This window comes from Thamnophis elegans, chromosome 10, assembly GCF_009769535.1.
Source record: "Thamnophis elegans isolate rThaEle1 chromosome 10, rThaEle1.pri, whole genome shotgun sequence".
Taxonomy (NCBI): Eukaryota; Metazoa; Chordata; class Lepidosauria; order Squamata; family Colubridae; genus Thamnophis; species Thamnophis elegans.
In genome coordinates, this window is record NC_045550.1 from 40,292,550 (window position 1) to 40,310,973 (window position 18,424).

The 18,424-nt window shown below is 37.1% G+C and overlaps 2 protein-coding genes across 6 annotated transcripts in view; one reads left to right on the forward strand and one right to left on the reverse strand.

The window, feature by feature from the left end:
• TRIP12 (thyroid hormone receptor interactor 12) overlaps window positions 1–2,550 on the reverse strand; it is a 95,638-nt gene extending 93,088 nt beyond the window's left edge. Inside the window, exon 1 of one of the 5 annotated variants that reach the window (XM_032225375.1) lies at window positions 2,364–2,543. The gene's annotated coding sequence lies outside the window, so the exon portion shown is untranslated. Of the gene's footprint in view, window positions 1–2,060; window positions 2,081–2,363 lie in introns of those variants that run through there. The other 4 variants (XM_032225379.1, XM_032225380.1, XM_032225378.1 and 1 more) reach the window with 4 other exon arrangements.
• Window positions 2,551–2,686: 136 nt separating this feature from the next.
• On the forward strand, window positions 2,687–17,666 carry FBXO36 (F-box protein 36). Its single transcript, XM_032225381.1, has 4 exons — window positions 2,687–3,103; window positions 9,680–9,788; window positions 13,745–13,917; window positions 16,517–17,666. Exons 1-4 carry the CDS (start codon window positions 3,008–3,010, stop codon window positions 16,706–16,708), a joined length of 570 nt encoding a protein of 189 aa, XP_032081272.1. The 5' UTR covers window positions 2,687–3,007; the 3' UTR covers window positions 16,709–17,666.
• The last annotated feature ends 758 nt before the right edge of the window (window positions 17,667–18,424 follow it).

Consider the following 18,424-nt stretch of genomic DNA (forward strand, 5'->3'; position numbering starts at 1 on the left):
CAGAAACTTCAATTGTAATACAGCATATTCTCAAATACATAAAATGCCAGCCCTAATCAGTGTTTAGTAAGAATGACATCAATTTAACATTATTATATAAGTGGAAGATTGTTAACCAATGATCTGAATGTGTACAAAATAATTCTAATACTATCCAAGTTATTAATAAACTTGAATAGAAATTTATATTGATATATTGAATGTAATTTATGAAAATTAATAATTGATACTTAAAATTTCACAAGTTTTGAAATGTATTTTTATTGGACAATAAAACTTCACCCCCTTCCAACATTTCTGCTAAAGTGCAGGCAAACTGTAAACATGTCATCAGTTGGTTAAGACTGGTAAAGAAAATAATTCCTTATTTATGGAATACAAGATCAGGCAAAACAAAGAATAAAATATCTTGTTTTGTAACCTTTCACAGATTGAATACCCAGTCTTGTAATAAAGCCCTTCTAAAATAAGGTAAGACTTAGTCCAAAAGAGTAATGAGATGTGGCTTTAAAGCTGTTATCAATTCAATGCTTAGGTTAATTAACTGGGCTAATAATGAAAAGCTTAAAAGGAGAATTTCCCGTTAAATTATTAGATCAAGGCTACACTGACAAAGCAATCCTGAAATTAAGTCTAACGAATTCTAGAAATATTTCTGAAATGCGTTCCAGACACTCAACACATTTACTGTAGTCCAATGCCAAGCTCTCATTGCTTTTCTCGGTAAATGCGACATAGTCAGGCCTAGTATGTAGGCCTCTCTAATATAGAAAGAAAGAACCTTTGTTCCATACATCGATGTTTCTTTCTAAAACCTTTTGAACAAAACTTTCCACTCTCTCCGCCTTAATGTTTTCTTGTTCCTAATGTAAACTTTTTCAAATTCCCGATGTCTTTTAAGCCCACTAGGAAGAACATCACCCCCCCCCCCGCACCTCCACCGCGACAGGACTGCCCATTAGGAGAAAGGAACAATAAAAGTTGTACAAGCAGGCAGCTCGGCCTGGAAGGCTGGCAAACGCCTCGAGATCAGTTTGAATGTTAACCCGGTACTAGTCGGCAGAAGCTCAAGTTGTCGTGCGGGAAGGAAGGGGGGGGGGGGAATGTGAATATCTAAATATGACGCGTTATGCAAACAAACCACAAGCTAGGCTAGTTTCTTCTCGAATATGCCAGTAACACAAACCAGCTCTAAAATTACAGGGTGAAAACAATCTGCTCTAGTATTAGGATTCAATACCTAAGGGAATCTATTAACGAACATTCTTTTCTTTCCCCCCCCCTCTCTACCTCCCCCCCCACACACACACGCACACGCACAACTACACAATATGATTTCCCCCGTTTTTGGGCCCAAAAGCCAGGTCAGCATTAAGACAACTAATAATTTAGCTTTTCTTTTCTTTTTTCTTTTTTAAAAAGTGTAATCGTCTGGTTGGGAAGGATTTCCCCCCCCCCTTGCTTCTCCTAAGTGTATTCAAGGGGCCCCAATAACAGCATCCAAGAAAAAAAAATAAGAGGGGGGCGGGAGGAGAAGGGAGGAGATAGTGATTAGCTGAGGACCTGAGGAGAAACGAGGCAGAGCGAAATGCAAATCGGATTCAGGATAAACATTAAAGCTGTCCTTTTGTATCTAAACAGCCGCATAAAACCATAAAGACAATCTTTACTTGTGGGGGGAGGAGAGGGATGGGGGGGGGGGAGCAAAGTAAAAAGGAAAGGGGTTAGGATAGGCCCAAACCGCAGAAAGGAGCCCGAGTCAGTTTTCGGTACTGTTGGAAAAGGGGCCTATAAATTGGGACTTCAAATTCACCTTTTTAAATAACATCAGAGCTAGCAGAAGAAAGACAGGAAAAGAAAGGAAGGGAAGGGCTGAATCACGATAAGCTTTACCCTACCGCTTGGCCATTTTAGCAGCTCCATTTCTGCCACCCTGGCTTCCTTTTCGTCACTTCTTTGCTTTGGGGAGGGAAGGGGGGGGACGGGACACCTTGACCCTGGGAGTTTCCCCCACCTCGGTCTAAAAAGCACCTTCTTTCTGGCAGATTACTTCCTCATACCTGCGTAAGGCCTCGACCCGTGAGACAGCCAACTAGTCCTCTGCCCTTCTTTCCTTCCCCCTCCCCGGCCCAGGATATCCTTCGCCACAAGCCTCCTCTGTCAGGCTCCGCAAAACAGTCCCTTCCTTCCCTCCACCCATCCCCCACTTTGGCCCTCAGGAAAAAGCAGGCAAGGAAAAGAAGGGACTTCCATTCCCCCCCCCCCACACACACACACAAAAAGCGTAGCCGAGAAAAATAAGTCGCCGCCGCCGCCGCCGCCCGTGTTGTCTTCTCCCCACTCCTCCCTCCTTCGCACAGTACCTAGTTTGTCCCGACGCGGCCTCCGCAAAAGCGCTCCGTGCCTCCCCGGTAGCCCTGGCTCCTTTTCTGTCCTGCCCGGCGCCTCTTCCCTTCAATTATCAGCTGAAGCCGCAGCACCGATCAGTGCGCCGTCCGCCTCCGCTACCGTACCCCTCCAGCGGCGTAGGGGGAGGCCGGGGACTACTTCGCCCCCAAAGGGGCCCGAGGGGCCCCCCTGTCCCCCCCTCGCCAGCAGTGGGTGTCCTCCTCCTCCCTGCCTCAGCGCTCCCTGCCGCGGAGCCGGCAGCCCCCCTCCTTTCTCTTAAAGATCGGCAGCAGTTCTATCCTTCCTGTCCCCCTCCGCTCGTCTCAGACGTTCCTTGGCTGGAAAAGAGGTATCCCTCCGCTGGGGTCGTCACCCCCGGGGTACGTGCAAGCGTTATCCCCTCAGGGTCGGCGACATCGCTCCCGTCCGCTCTTTCCCCTCCCCTCAACGGTGGCGATACCGAGGCCCCTCTTTCCTTCCTGGGGGTGATAAAAACCTCCGCCACTTCTATCCCTAAGAACTGGCCGTCTCCTTTAAGAGAGGGGGCTGGGCTTCCAGTGACCTTCCATTCGCCCGCCCCTTCCTGGTTGCCAGAGCGACTGGGAGCTGGCGTCCTAAAATGGCGTCCCTTCTGAACGATATTTTGTTCGAGACGCGCGGACAAGCCCCGGCGCCTAGCAAAGACTTCTACCAACTCATCGTTAGTAGGAAGGATGTGAGTATATATATATTTTCTCCCCCCCCCCTTCTATCGGCCCTCAGAGATTTGTTTGGGATTTCTCTTGGAGGGTGGTGGTGACTGTATCGAGGAAGAAAGGATAGTGGACGGTGCCCCGACGAAGTGTCGATTACCCTTTATGCATGAGAATACGTTCCTTGCGGGCAAAATAAAAGAAGGAAAGTGGGGCAGGAGAGATATTCGCCGAGTGCTCATTTTTTTCCCCGACAGTTCCTGATTCAGGGTTGGAATGTAAGTCGATTAATAAGGACGGATTGCAATGTTAATGCTAGCTCCGGCTAACAAAAAAAAATGCCCAGGTGAAACTATTAAGATGATTTTCGCGGATGGGGACCTCAATTTCTAATAAGCTACAACACTTCTAAACCCCAGTCAGCATGTCGGCCATTGTCTGAAATTCTGAAAGTGATAGTAATAGCTGGAAAGCAACAATTGCCTTAAATTTGCCCTAATTTCTGATACTTATTAGCTTCATATAACAGATATATTGAACATCTGTTCAGTAGTTAAAGCTATAATAAACCTATCTTCTAATTAAGCCCTTTGTAATTAGAAATACACTTCAGCGTCTGCCTCTCTTCTATTTATATCTCACTTTCTCATTTTATTGATAAAATTCCTGTTTTGTTACATTCATCCCCTATTATAAGTGAGCAAGGAAAATCGTTTGAAATTTTTCAAGAACAGCTAGCTAGAGAAAGATAGGATCCAATAGATATACAATTTTGAAAAATAAATATTATAAATGCTTTAACTTTTACACCTACAAAATTACATAAAAGCAAGATTCTTTGAAAGAGTGTTGTGTTTTATATTTTTTATATTTATATTTTTATTCCTAAATAAATAAGTAATATTTTTAGTACTAGTGTTTTAGAAGCCATGTGCTAAACAAGTCAATGTTACCTGCTTTGGATTTTATTCAATTTATTAGTAGCAAGGGACTATATCTGTTACAATCTAAAATATCTGAAATGCATAGAAAATATCAGTATGCAGTAAATACAAGAACCTGAGCTGAATGTTTAAACAGATAAATTAGAGCAAGGATTCAGAAACCAGGTGATTAAGGTAAAATTGCCAGATTTCAATTAAGCTACTGCACCTGGCACAATTGTAGTTCTTTACAGTTGTCTTTAAGCAAATATAAAAATGTGTTTTTCTGGTAACTGAATTGTCACTTTTAAAAAACAGAATAAGATAGATTGCTTAAAAAGTAATTCATTCAACGCTAGAACATATTTTAATGATTTCCTAATAGAAGACCTGCTCTCTCAAATCCTTCTCTCCAATGAGGTGACAGAGTGTTTCTAGGAGAGGTGAGCAAAGAATGCCAGGTGTGTACTTCAGGATTATATAATCCCAGCAAAGCTGTTTTGCCAAATCAAATAGGTATGTTTATCGGGCATCCTTAACATAGCAAGATACTGGAGACAGATGATTAGTGACATCATTTCATACCATGGAAGAGATGGCAGTGGCAAACCACCCCTAAATTTAACAGTGAATAGACAATATAAAATTATTGATAACATAGTAATGGTTGATTGGCCTCTTAGGTCTGATGGCACTCAACATGTTATTGAGGAAGAGCAGAGTATCTTCTGGAATATTAATGAAGTTTACAAAATGTCTAGATTAAAACTTTGAGATATCCAGTTGCTGAAGTTGCTATACAAAAAAGGAAAATTTGAAGCTGCAAAAACATATTACAATGGGGAAAAATATGTGATGCATCTACATGGGAGAGTTCATATAGTGAAAGACAAAATGAATTGACTATGCATTGAACTTTCTGGCAACATTGCATTGAGATTGACTGGAACTGGAAATTTTCAATCAAAATACTGTTTATTACTAAAAATATGAAAAACCAAGAAGCAGGTTTTCTTTCATAACCAGGAAAGCTAAAACAAAGACTGTAATTGGGAACAATGCACTCAATGATTGAATAGTATCAATTATACTCCACAGGCAACCATTTATTATGATGCTTATCCAAGTTTATGCTCCAACTACTGATGCAGAAGAAGTGGGGGTTAAGTTGACAAAATATGTAAGCAAGATGTGCTACTTGTATTGGAGACTGGAATACCAAAGTTGGAAATATTACAAAGGAAAATGTAATTCAACTGTATGAAATGAAACAGATCAATTTACCAATTTTTGCCAAACCAGCCACTTCTTCATTGCTTACACTATATTTCAACAACCATATTAATATCTATATACATGAATATCACCGGATGGTGTACACAGAAATAAAATTGACTATATTATTAGCACAAGGAAGTGGAAGTGCTTAATTATAACAGCAAAGACTATGGCTGACTGTGGAACAGATCATAAACAACTCATATGCTAATTCGAAGTCAAACTAAAATGGAAGGAGAAAGCCAACCAGTTTCCCTGATATTATTCTGACTGTATACCCATCATTTTTCAGAAGAATATCATAAAATAATATTTTTGCTCTCCACGATTTTGCTCTCTGGCTAGGTTCACAAAAGACACCAATCAATGGTTCATTTAATCATTGCTGGGTTCTCATTAAATGCTGAATCTTATATCATGGTGATTTAAGATTCCCAAGTAAATCCAGTTAACTATAGTACATATCATTTTTTTTTAAAGTATAATTTTTTTTTCTAAAAAGGATCATCTTTTGAAAGATCTAAAGTTGCTTAGCTAACTTTTTAAACATTTCTATATCTTTTCCAAGAAATATTGTGGGGGGGAAACAGCATTTAATCTTTGGATTTTTAGCAATTATTTTAATATTTATGTAAATCAGAATAGGAAGGAAACATTCCTTATAAAAGGAATAATAATAAAAAAATCATATCTCTATATGTGATATAGCTATTCTCTCAAGATTTTAAAAACAATATTACTAGTATTAAATATGGCAAATTGATTAATGTGGTATTCATATATTTAATTTCATGGATAATATGAATAATTAGATAGTTTCTCAAATTTTATATCCAGAAAGGTCTGCCTATATTTTGTTGTTTGCTTTTGAAGTGGATAAATTAAGATTTCCTTTTTCCTTTTGTCAAAAACAGTTTTTCTGCTACTCTTTTTTTAATTAGTTACAATTATAGATATGAAAAATTCTATTTGATAACAAGCCAAGTAACTCCACTTCCAGTTCCTCATAATTACTCTGTTTTGAAAGCATAGAAGAGGAAGTAAAGAGTGAAATTGCAATTCACCTTGCAGTCATTATTTACAGTTTCATGGAAAAATGCTTATTTCCTCTCTAAGAATCAGAGGCAATGTGTATGTAGCCAGTATTTCATAACATGCTAAGATTTAGGTCTCTTAGTTTCTGTTGTGCCAGGCAAACTATTCACAGATTTTCTGTTTTGTTTTTTTTGTTTTGTTTTTTTAATTCTGATATAGGTAATGAGAGATGCAATTAGATTCTTACTTCATTTCCTGGGGAAAGAAAAGTAAAGAGGAAACAAAAATCATTTGCGGGAATTGGAAGTTGCTGTGTTGTAACAAAGCTGTCCGTGTTTTTTAGCTTGAGAATATATTTGGATTGTTAAAGTGTGAGAGAGTGTGTGTGTGTGACTGTGTGTGTGTGTCAGTGGTGGATTCCGAATCCAACCGTACCAGTTAGAACGGGCCTGGCGGCATCCACATGGATGTATGCGCTGTACGCACACACATGCGCAGCGTGTGCATTCGTCTTAGCGCCTCCCCGATGCTCCAAATGCTCAGCGGAGTGCAGGTACTGTGCGCAGAAGCACCGAAGACTTAAAAGACAGTAAGGAACTCGGGCGGGCAGGTGGGCCTTCCAGAGCACCGTACCAGAATAGTATCCGGTGTTCCGGGCAGGCTCCGGCGTGCTAACTGCAACCCACCACTGTGTGTGTGTGTGTGTGTGCATGTATGTGTATGTATGTATGCATGTATATTATGTATATCTTTTTGTATATCTTTTATATATAGGTCTTTTTGTATTCGGGCCTTTTCCCATGTAAAATTGAGATTGTCTTGGCAACGTTTCAGCGAGGTCTCACTCACCATCCTCAGGCTGGTGTTTTTTACTTAAACCATGGCCGGAGCTGCCATCTTTCTATAAATCTTGATGGTGGGGTGGAGTGCTGGCATTTTTTCAGTAAGTGGATTGATTGGATGTGTGGCTGTATCATGATTGGTAGATTCGTGCTGATTGGTGCTGGCTGTGGGTCCATTGTTGTTTTGTGTTGTAACGGCCTGGGTGGTGGATGGGGGTCGTTTGTTTACCAGGGCTGGTTTCCAGATGTCTGGTAGGTGGGAGGTATCGTCACTTTTATTCATGTTGTGGGGGTGTTTCTCTATTTCGATAGCTTCCATAATTATTCTCTTGTTGAGGTGTTCAGTTTTGGAGATTAATCTGAACACAAACCCAAACTCTGGCTTATATATGTTGATGACACTTTCGTGATTTGGCCACACAGGAAAGAAAAACTGGAGAACTTCCTCACACATCTCAACAGCCTACACCCCAAAATACAATTCACTATGAAAATAGAAGCAAACAATCAACTTCCTTGTCTGGATGTCCTAATTTACAAAAAAACCCAATGGCTCCCCAGGACACGTCATCTACCGGAAAAAAAAATACACCAACTGCTACTTAAACGCACAATCCCATCACCACCTTGCACAGATCAACTCTGTAGCCAAGACCTTCATCTCCAGAACCAAACGCCTAGCTGACAAATACCACCTGAAAACTGAATTACACACTCTCACAAACGTATAAATCTCCAACGGATTCCAAAGTAAAACAATTACCAACCTAATCCAAAGGGAGACACCCCCCCCAAAAAGAAAACCAAGATACAGAACAGGACAACGGCATCGCCCTCCTCCCTTACATCAAAGGCACCACAGATAAAATCAGCAAAATTCTCCACAAGCACAATATCAAGACAGCCTTCAACACTGATAAGTTCGAAAGCACATAAAAAATGCAAGTAGAAAAATAGGAACCACCTTTGGTGGGAAGGTAACAATGTTCCGTGTGTCTTTGCTGTTTAGTCATGACCACGGAGACGTCTTCAGACAGCGCTGGTTCTTCGGCTTTAAAACGGAGATGAGCACTGCCCGCTAGAGTCAGGAACAACTAACACATATGTTTTACCTTACCTTTACCTCATGGTTGTAATACTACACATCAACAAGGGCTTTTTTATTTGAATGCATCCTGTCAATAAACTGAATTTAAAAGCAGAATCACATCTGGTATTTTTTCTTCCCTCTGCTTCTTAAGGACTTATTTACTTATTTACTAGGTACTCTTGATTGGTTCTTTATATAATATTTGGCTGATATTGATTAAAATATTGATGTAGCCAAATAGCATTATGAAACAGAAATCCTGATTTGACAATAAACTCTACTGAATGAAGAAGGTAAAACTGTATAACAGCATAAAATGCATAGGCATATTACATCTGTGCAGCATTCCACAGACGAATGAGATTAGCAGAACTATGCATGATAGCACATGATCCACACATTATTTTGAACCTATTTCTATGGCACATCTTTTCTGTCCATCTTTAAGAAATACCTTTATTTCTGAAGTGTATCAGTATAATTATTTTATCTTGTGTTCTATAATAAAGTACCTTCTCTATCCATCCAGTAGCAAAAAAAGATAAAATCTTTAGCAAGGAAATATTATTAGTATTCTTTCGCATTATTTCTTATATGGTGCTTTTCAAAATACAAGTAGTTTCTATGCAATTGATTCTTTGTAGAGTGTTTTTAAGCTCAAATTTCCTAAACAGCATATGAAAAGCTACTTTTAACATTGAACTTCCCCAAAATATTTTATAATTATTTAAGTCCATTGGTAAAATTAAAGTTGGACAATCCCAGGTCCACATGTATCCAATAGTTGTGGAATCTGGGCCTCTCAGGTATTCATCCTGACATTATATGAAGGGTTCTCTTTTTTGATGCAAGCACCTCCATGGCTAAATTAATCCTATATTTGTATGACTGGGTCACAAATAACCCTATCATATTTTGGCTCAATGGCAATCCGTGGTTATTTTGTAGTTTACTGTATTGTGTGAATCTGCAAAATTAGATTGAGTAAATCATTAATAAATGAACCATTGGTAAGCGTGATGTGCAAACATAGTTATTTCTGCAATAATATCTAAGATTACTAGTAAATTTATGTGCTTTCCCAGAAGGAAGCCAGTTGGGGGCTTTACATTCCTATATATTTATTAATGTCCACCCTGAATTATTTTACATAAATATTAATATTCTGTCCAATTTAATGTGCAGGCTTTGCTTTTTGCATGGAGTTGCCTTGTCTTTGTAGTGAAGTTTATCAATACATGGTACAATGGAGCAGGAAATGTTCTGTAAGCTTGCCATACAGCCTGATGCTGATTAGGACTGAGAGAAGTGGCTGGCCCTAAGTCATCTTCGCCTAATCTGAGCCTCCCCATTCCCAATCCATCTCCTTAATCACTAAAGCAGCTATGTAAATAATTTATCTAAATACTTGTCACTATTCTCCATTCATAGGTGATTTTCAGGTGGTGGAAAATTTCTCTTCGGAGTGAATTCCGCGAAGCAAGGCCTGGAGAACTCAAAGAATCTCATGAAGATTTCTTGGATGATCCCTCCCTCCAAAGTAGAATACTATGAATTTAGTCATAGCTCAATGAGTGTACTAGTCTGAAAAAAAATGCATATTTGAAGAAAATTTGATAAGTCCTATCTTTAATAATTATATATAAACTAGGCTTTCCAGTAATAGAACACAATTTTATTTTTATGACAAATGTGAATTTGTCATAAATTTGTAGTCTGCTACAGTATATAGAGCTTTAAATTTGAGTCTAAAAAGTTGCTTTAGTATGTGCTGTGTCTAAACCTTTTCCAAGAATTGCAATCCCAAGAAAAATCTCATCATCTTGAATTGCAATCTTCATATCCCCATACTCCAAAACCATTTTTGGGATGAAAGCTGAAGTGCTGCATATTCATCCTAATTTATCTTCCTTCAAAATATGAATTTGTGTTCCCTAAAATACTCTTGAAATGTGTTACATCTCATTTACTTACAGTTGATAAAATCCGCATAAAATTTAGATGAATCAATGGAATTGTTTTGGAAAATTAGATCTATTATTCAGGAAGCTTGGTGAATTTTTCCCAGTCATGAACTAAATTACAGGAAAAAATACTTTTTGTTTGTTTGCTTGTTTGTTTATTACTGTAGCAGTCAGTCTCAGCAAGTGAATTGGCTTAAACTCTAATTACAACCCTGGACATTACTGTATACAGTAAACAAGCCACAAAATAAACAAGTGCATAAATAATTACAATCTAATAATATAAATTCATGCAATATTATTACAGTGTATATTTCACCCCTATTCCCTCAAAAAGTAACGTTCACAAAGAAGAAAAATAAAGTATACATTTCAAATCACATTATATACAGCAACTTAGACTTCAGTATTCTGTTTTAAACAACATATGAGAAATATATAAACGATGTTAGTTATTTTCTTGATTTTGAATAAAGTTAAATCTCTTTTGGTCATACCTCAGTCACATTCCAATTTTCATATCAATGTGGATTTCATAATAAAAAGGAATTTGTTATTTTACCCAATGAGTTACTGTATATAGTGAAAAGTTGATTATGATAGACAAAAATCAACTTTTAAAGTTTAGGCAACAATATTGGTAATTCTGCAGACCTTATATTTAGACAAAGATATGGTGACAGAATTCAGTGAAGAGCCTCAAGGTCTTTATTTTTTTCCCAAGAAGGCAGACACTACGTAACTACAATTGGGTTAAAGTAAAAGAAGATGGAGAGATATACTGAAGGGCTAATTTCCAAAAAAGATGCTAGTAGGCAAATACTACATTAGTCATTTTTAAGCAATCCTTGTTTAGTTTCATTGTAAATCAGGAGGCATTCACAGACATGCTGTCATTAAAAAAAATAATCTCAAGAAAATATAAAGTAAAATTAAATTTGTCAAATCATTGTATGCCAGTCATTAGTTTTCCCTGAAAAACATTGTGTGAGGTATTGCTTATAGCAAAATGGTTGTGGAATAAACATTTTAAATAGTGGAGAACTGATAATAGTTTTTAAATGTTTGTAATGATAAATGAACATCAACCATGAAAAATAATCAAATGTAATGAAGTTTTCCAATTTATTGGAAAGCATTGCCATTCTATTTAAAATAATGTTGTACTAGATATGATTTTGTGGAGATGCATCATTGTATACACATCAGAACTTCTATAATATCTCTGTGTGTGCATGTGTGCAGGAACATATTTGAAATTTGAATTCATTCTGTATTGTCAATAAGAAATATTTAAATAACAGTTCCATCCCCACAGGAATGAAGCTATTTTAATAGAAGTGCTTTGTTGGGAAGTTTCCATTAGCAGAAAGACAATATCTGAATCCATCTCTATGTTGTATCTTATTATAGTTTATGAAATGGAATTAATCTCTTAGTTTTCTAGAAAATTTGTAAATACAATATCAATTATTTTTGCATAATCAACTTGGAAAGTGTAATAATATAAACAAATGGAGGGTCATACATCATAAAAAGGCCAGTTTGGTGTAGTAGCTAAAGCACCAGACTAGAAACCAGAAGACTCTGAGTTCTAGTCCCTGCCCTGAAAGCCAATGACTTTGGGCCAGTCATTCTCTCTCAGACCAACCTACCTCACAGGATTATTGTTGTGGAGAAAATAGCAGTAAGGTGGAGTATTAGCTGGGTTTGCTGCCTTGAATTTTTTATAAAAACAAAGATTAAAAAATGTAAAATATTTTTAATGAAATTGTAATCCCAATCCTTTTGGGCAATTTTATGAGAGAATTAGAATGGGGCAAAAAATGTCCCTTTACTGATAGTAAGAAATTCCACAGGAGGGGCAAACCTGTTGGTCCCATAGGCTCCCACCAAGTTGGCCAAAATTTATAGACAGCAGCATTTATACTGTCAGTACATCCTGAAAATCTCTCATGGATCTAAAACCTCTTTAATAGTTCTTTAAGATTGGGTTTATCAATAATTCCATTCTATTAGTAACTTATAAAGCCCTTCATGGTATTGGACCTGGGTACTTGAGAGACCGCCTGCTGCCAATTACCTCCCAAAGACCCATCAGATCTCACAGGGTCGGCCTCCTCCGGGTTCCGTCCACCAGCCAATGCCATCTGGCTACTACCCGGGGGAGGGCCTTCTCTGTAGCAGCTCCGGCTCTTTGGAATGAACTCCCCGCGGAGATCCGGACCCTCACCTCTCTCCAGGCCTTCCGGAAAGCCGTCAAAACCTGGCTGTGCCGGCAGGCCTGGGGTTGATGAGTTCCCCTCCCCTCTCGACTGGTATGGCTGTGTGATTTTCGTGTATTTTAATTATGTGTACTGTTGTTTATGTTCTCTTTCCCCTTTGAGTTGTTCGCCGCCCTGAGTCCCTCCTGGAGAAGGGCGGCATACAAATAAACCAAATACAAATATTGGACAGAGCAATCTTAAGTTAGTATAGGGGCTTGTTGGCACTATATATACTGTCTATACTCTATAGATGGAACACACATTTGGATGCTATCCAACATACCTTATGGATCTGAATAGATTCCTACAGGAAGTCATTCAGATTTTTCCATTGAACTGGCAAATAGTTTAGGTATATACTTGATCAGGCTCTGAAACTCAGAGGTGATAAGTATGCTAAATGCAATTCCTATCAAACAACTTCTGCCTGTCTGTCAACCCCAGGAAATTCCTTCGTTCACCAAGGAGTTCTGTAATAAAAAGAAAATTGAAGAGAAACCAGGAGTATCAGTGGTATAAAACAGGTAGTGACTAAGACTGAACATAAGTACGAACTCAGGTTTATATCTCCAGTGCGACTATAAGAGCAGTGAAGAAATAAAACTCTGTATTTATTACCTAGTGAAATATCATCTAGCAGCTGTGTTTAATGTGATATGTACGCTTTTGAAAATGGGCAAGCATCAAGACATTACTACAAGCCACCAGGATTTTGGCTAAATAGTGTTCTGGGGGTTGCTCAGGTATCCTGTGGCCAGAATTGGATAATGTAGCCTGGGTCATGTCTTGCAAAGTCATCTAGATTTTGTGAGCATGTAGTCTCCAAAAAAATGGACAGGGTCCCCTACAGGATAAGCTCTGCTACTCGCACATCCTTATTACCTGCATGAATATGGATAAAACTGTATTTTGAAATAAAATGGTAAAAACTTTTAAGGACAAATGCTTCACTTGTGCAATGCATATTACAATATGTCCTTTTCAAATGCTTTATACAGCCCTAATAGAGAACAATACAGAAGAATCACTCTTGTTGCATGGTGGGTTTCTTCATCTTGTTGAGAACTATGGAATTAAGCATCCCAGCTCATTTCAGGATGAGGTTGAGGAAGTCTGTTGTAACATTGAATATCTCAAACGAGTTCAACAGCTCAAGTGGGCTTTCAGCAATGTTTCCATGTCCAAATTGTAAACAATAAAACTGTTTAATATCTGTTAGTTCTATTTAAGTTTCTCTGACTTAATTATATTTTCTAAAATTGCAGTTCAAATAGCCATTGTGTTTGGAGCAAGCACTCTGGAGCATATCTTCAATTTGTGCAGAGGTGATTTTGATTTCCTGGTGCGACTGCCAGATCCATTGCTTCTGTACATTATGTCATATTTGGATCTTGAAGACATTGCAAGGCTTTCCCAAGTATCACACAGACTCGAAACGGTAAAAATGAATTTGAAATGTGTGAGCCTTTAGATCTACTTTTGCATAAGTACCTCCTTTCTAAAGATTTATGGTACTTTGATTTCTCTATTAAAATTGCTAAGCTAATTGTGGAAGGCTGTCCTCTGTACAATGTGTATAGTATCAATATTTTCTCTTTTTTTGAATAGCTAATATTTCTATTAACAGCATAAGAGACTTAATGTGGGTAGCTATACTATTCAAAATCCATTCAATAAACCAACTTCATGTTTTGTTAGTATTTTGATAAGACACAAGCAGAACTCCCAGGGTTTTAGACTAGGTTGGGAAGTTGAAAAGCATCCTGGAAGAGGTAATAGTAGAGCCCTTTTATAGGAAGGCACTAGAAGTCAAATGCGATTCAAGGAGACACTACTTTTTAAATTGGATTGCATAGCTCAGTGATTTCTTCCTATTATATATAACCATTTGGTTTGACAAATTTAACTTTGTTACACTGTCATACTATAATTAATAATATATTGTACATCTGCATTTTACCTGGCAAGTTAACCAGGGAAGATTTTCATCCCTCATTATTATAATAAAGAGATTTCCAATTTCTATTGTCTCCAAATTTTAAAATTATTAAAATGCCAGTAGAGGGAGCTTAAACCAAATACAAAATGGAAAGTAATGGAGTTGCATTTTTAACAGAGTTTAGTTTTGATTATAAGTATGATTTGTTACTTAAAAAAAACATTTTAAAAAATTCGAATATTGACGGGTCAACAAAAAAGGTTTTACAAAGTAATCCTACATTTATCTATCAAACACCACTGAGTCTTAATAAGGTTTATCCCTGGGTAAACAGATATAGGATTTATATGTTTTCAGATTTTTTATCATTATTTGATAACATAAGTGATTAGAAATCAGGTATGTACTATCAGAGTATTGCAGCTCCTTTATGTGACATAAAGAGGAATTTGATAAAGAATTTTCTTTTTGAAAACATGTTATCTAAGGTTCATATAAAAAAGGCAAATCAAAGTTATCTAATCTATGATACAAACAACCATAGTTAAACTTGCCATTCTGCTTTTATTTTCTGCATAAAAATATATGCTTATGCTTGATCCAATTAAAGTAGAACAATTTACATTCAAGTAAATTGTTGGATGTTTTATATTGTAATTTCTGGAAGCATATATAGTTTCTCAATCACAGTCAGCCAAACTCCAAATTCATCTGTAAGGAATTTGTGAATGTTATTGAACCTCCATTCTTCATGACCATTGCCCATACTCTATGGCAGTGGTCTCCAACCTTGGCAACTTTAAGACCTGTGGACTTCAACTCCCAGAGTTCCTCAGCCAGCTTTGCTGGCTGGGGAACTCTGGGAGTTGAAGTCCACAAGTCTTAAAGTTGCCAAGGTTGGAGACCACTGCTCTATGGGATAGGAATCTAATAATATATTAAAGGTCACAGATTTCTGTTCTTGCCTAATTCCTGTTTTTTCTGTATGAGCAGTCCAGGTCAACCAGTTGCTAGTGTTTTTATTATTTTTATTACCATAAAATCAGGAAGAGTTTGGAAATTTTTTCTTTCAAGGTTGCTGGCATATACTTGCAAATCTGAAATATTTACTACAGTTAAAACAGGTAACAGCAAATAGGAATGTAACTCAAGTGCCTAGTAAAATACATTTGCCTGAAAAATGCTGGTACAGTCCAAGAATCAAGACCTTCATCCAAATATGCTTCATGAGTGACAGAAAGCCAAATGAGATGGTCAGCCAAAGGGTCAAAAGCAAGAGAGTTAGAAAGCTAAATGGTTATCTCCAGCAAAAATCTGCAGTGAAAGAAGCTACCTACATCTGTGTGCTAACAGTTGGCTGAAACCACTCATACCCCACCCTTTGTTTAATAAGGAGTCTTATTGAGGAGAATTGCTCTGCTTGCCTCTGTAGATGTCTAAATCAGTGGTGGGTTCCTACCGGTTTGGACCGGTTTGGCTGAACCGGTAGTGGTTTTGGGGCCTGGGTGGCTGGAAGGCCTGCCACACCCCCGAACTGGTTCTCTAGGCAGTGCTGTAGGCCATCTTGTTTTTTGCTTCTGTGCATGCGCAGAGCAATTTTTATTGCACTGAACAAGCACACACCCACGAGCAAACCAGCAGTGGTGACTGCCAGAACTCACCCCTGGTCTAAACCTGAAGCTTGGGAGTTGTGCCTTGTCATCAGACTGTTAAACCAGAAGAGAACCCTGTGGTTGATCAGCCTCAAATGAATGCTGACTTATTGGGTCCTGAGGTTGACAATCCTGAAGCCCAGGCCAAGCTGGAGCAGCAATATCAGATTCAAAATGGATCATTGTAATAAGTAACTGAAATAAAGGATGGTTCCTAAGTAGTATGTGAGTTATTTTTAAAATGTAGAGTTAATACTCAAGGTGATACAAGGTATTATAAATTATGGATATTAACATTATTATGCAGTTGTCTCTTCATTTGTAGAAAAACTTGCAAATACTGGAGCTCAAATAGCCCAATGGAATCAGATCCTAATATTTATGTGCTTTTCATAAAATAAATTTATTTTTGATCTGCTCATACTTTTTATTTGTTTTATAAATAGTTATGCAACTCTGACAAACTATGGGAAATGATTGTGCAAGATTTATTGGGCACCATCACTCCAGAAATGAAGTCCCTGGCACAAGAAATTGGGTGGAAGCAGTTCTTCTTCACTAACAAGCTTCAACTGCAATTACAACTCCGAAGAAGGAGAAATAAGTCAGCTGGTTCTTCTGGAAGTCAGTCTGATTAGATGAGTATTTTTCCTAATTAAATATTTTGAAAAGTATGGATTTATATATATTTATATATAAATATATATTTTGCAAGCTGAAAATCTTGTTTAGCTTTCTAGGGAAAAAAATATGATCACAAGATTTGAATAAAGATAGAGGCTGCCTTAAAATAGGCTATTAGAGATGCCTGAGAAAATCTTTGTAGATTATTCCATACATTTTCATTTAATGTTTCATTTAAATTGCATTTTGTTCTCCATTTGTTCACATTTTATGTCTTGATATTTGTTTTTTGCTTTATTCCGACTTTATTTGATGGCCAGGAGGTGGCAGCCACCTTTTATTTTATATCACCATTATCAGCAGTGATTACTAATATGTATGTACTGTATGGAGAAAGCTGTTTTGTTTTTTTCATACAATACCTGAAATGACACAATGGGTATAGCATTCTAAGAAGATAAAATGGGAACTTCCAGGAAATGGTAAATGTAATCAGCTACTGGTATCAAAGAAAGTTAAGAATCCCTCACTTTCCAAATTAATGTCAAATAGTAAGACTGGGATAATGAAAACTAATTAATTCTTGGTTTCATTTGCTATAAAGCTGTTGTGTACTTTTGTTATAATCAAATTACTAATATTTCTGACCCACAATTTCATAGACAAAGCAAACATTTCTTTGTCAGATTTTAGTTCTAAAGTCCTCTGAAGATCTATCCCTAAAAAAAAAATAGGGGGAGGAGTCTTACATCCTATGCTTATGAAATTTTTTTTTCTGATGAGTATTTCTATAAACCTGAATAGCATTAAATTTACCAAGAAATGTATTTGCCAGGCAGTGGTGTTAACTTCCTGACATATGACAGTCACACTGTGAATTACAAATTTCCAGCATACTGAATCCCTTGTTCTTTCATACATGTATTAAAATGTGTAGTGTTTTTTTCTGTAGTGTTAAAATGCTGATTCTTCCTGAGTGGCTCAAAAATAAGGATACTCTGTAATAGTTTTGTTTGATATATTAATTTAAAATGGATAGGAGGACCAGTTCAACAAAAGTATAATTTTATCAGAAGGATCATCAACAAAATCTTTTCGTCTTGAAAGATGCTGCTATGTTATTTACCGTAGACTGAATGATAAAGCAGTATTGTTCAAAAGGACCCTGATTATTTGATCTCTAAAGGGTCTTTTTGTTATCTAATTTTCTAGAAAATATTTGTAAAGATGGGGTCATTACTCTTACAATAGGAAAATTGTTTTTCTACTTTGAACAAATAAAAATACAGCTAAATGATCTGAAACAATGCAAACATGACTATTTTTTACCTTAACAACTTCAAAAACATATCTAATATTTTCCTATTGATGTAGGTGCTTGGTATTATAATTTTAAAATAATTATAGTTTCAAAACTTGAATTATTTATACAGAAAAAATGTGTGTGGGTTTCCTTCGGTATCTTTTTGTTTTCCATTCCATTAATTATATGTGCCAGTATTTAGTTAGCACATTTGCTACGGATATGTTTATCCTTAATAAAATATCCCATTTGGAAGGTTCTAAGTACTTGACTTTATGTAAGGTAGAAAAATAATTCACCTGTTTATTATAAATATCTATATAAAATCTTCATTCAAAATTAAATAATACTGTGCAATATAGTTTAATGTTCAGTTGAATTATATAAAAACATGCAGAATAAGAGAGTTGGAAGGAACCTTGGCAGT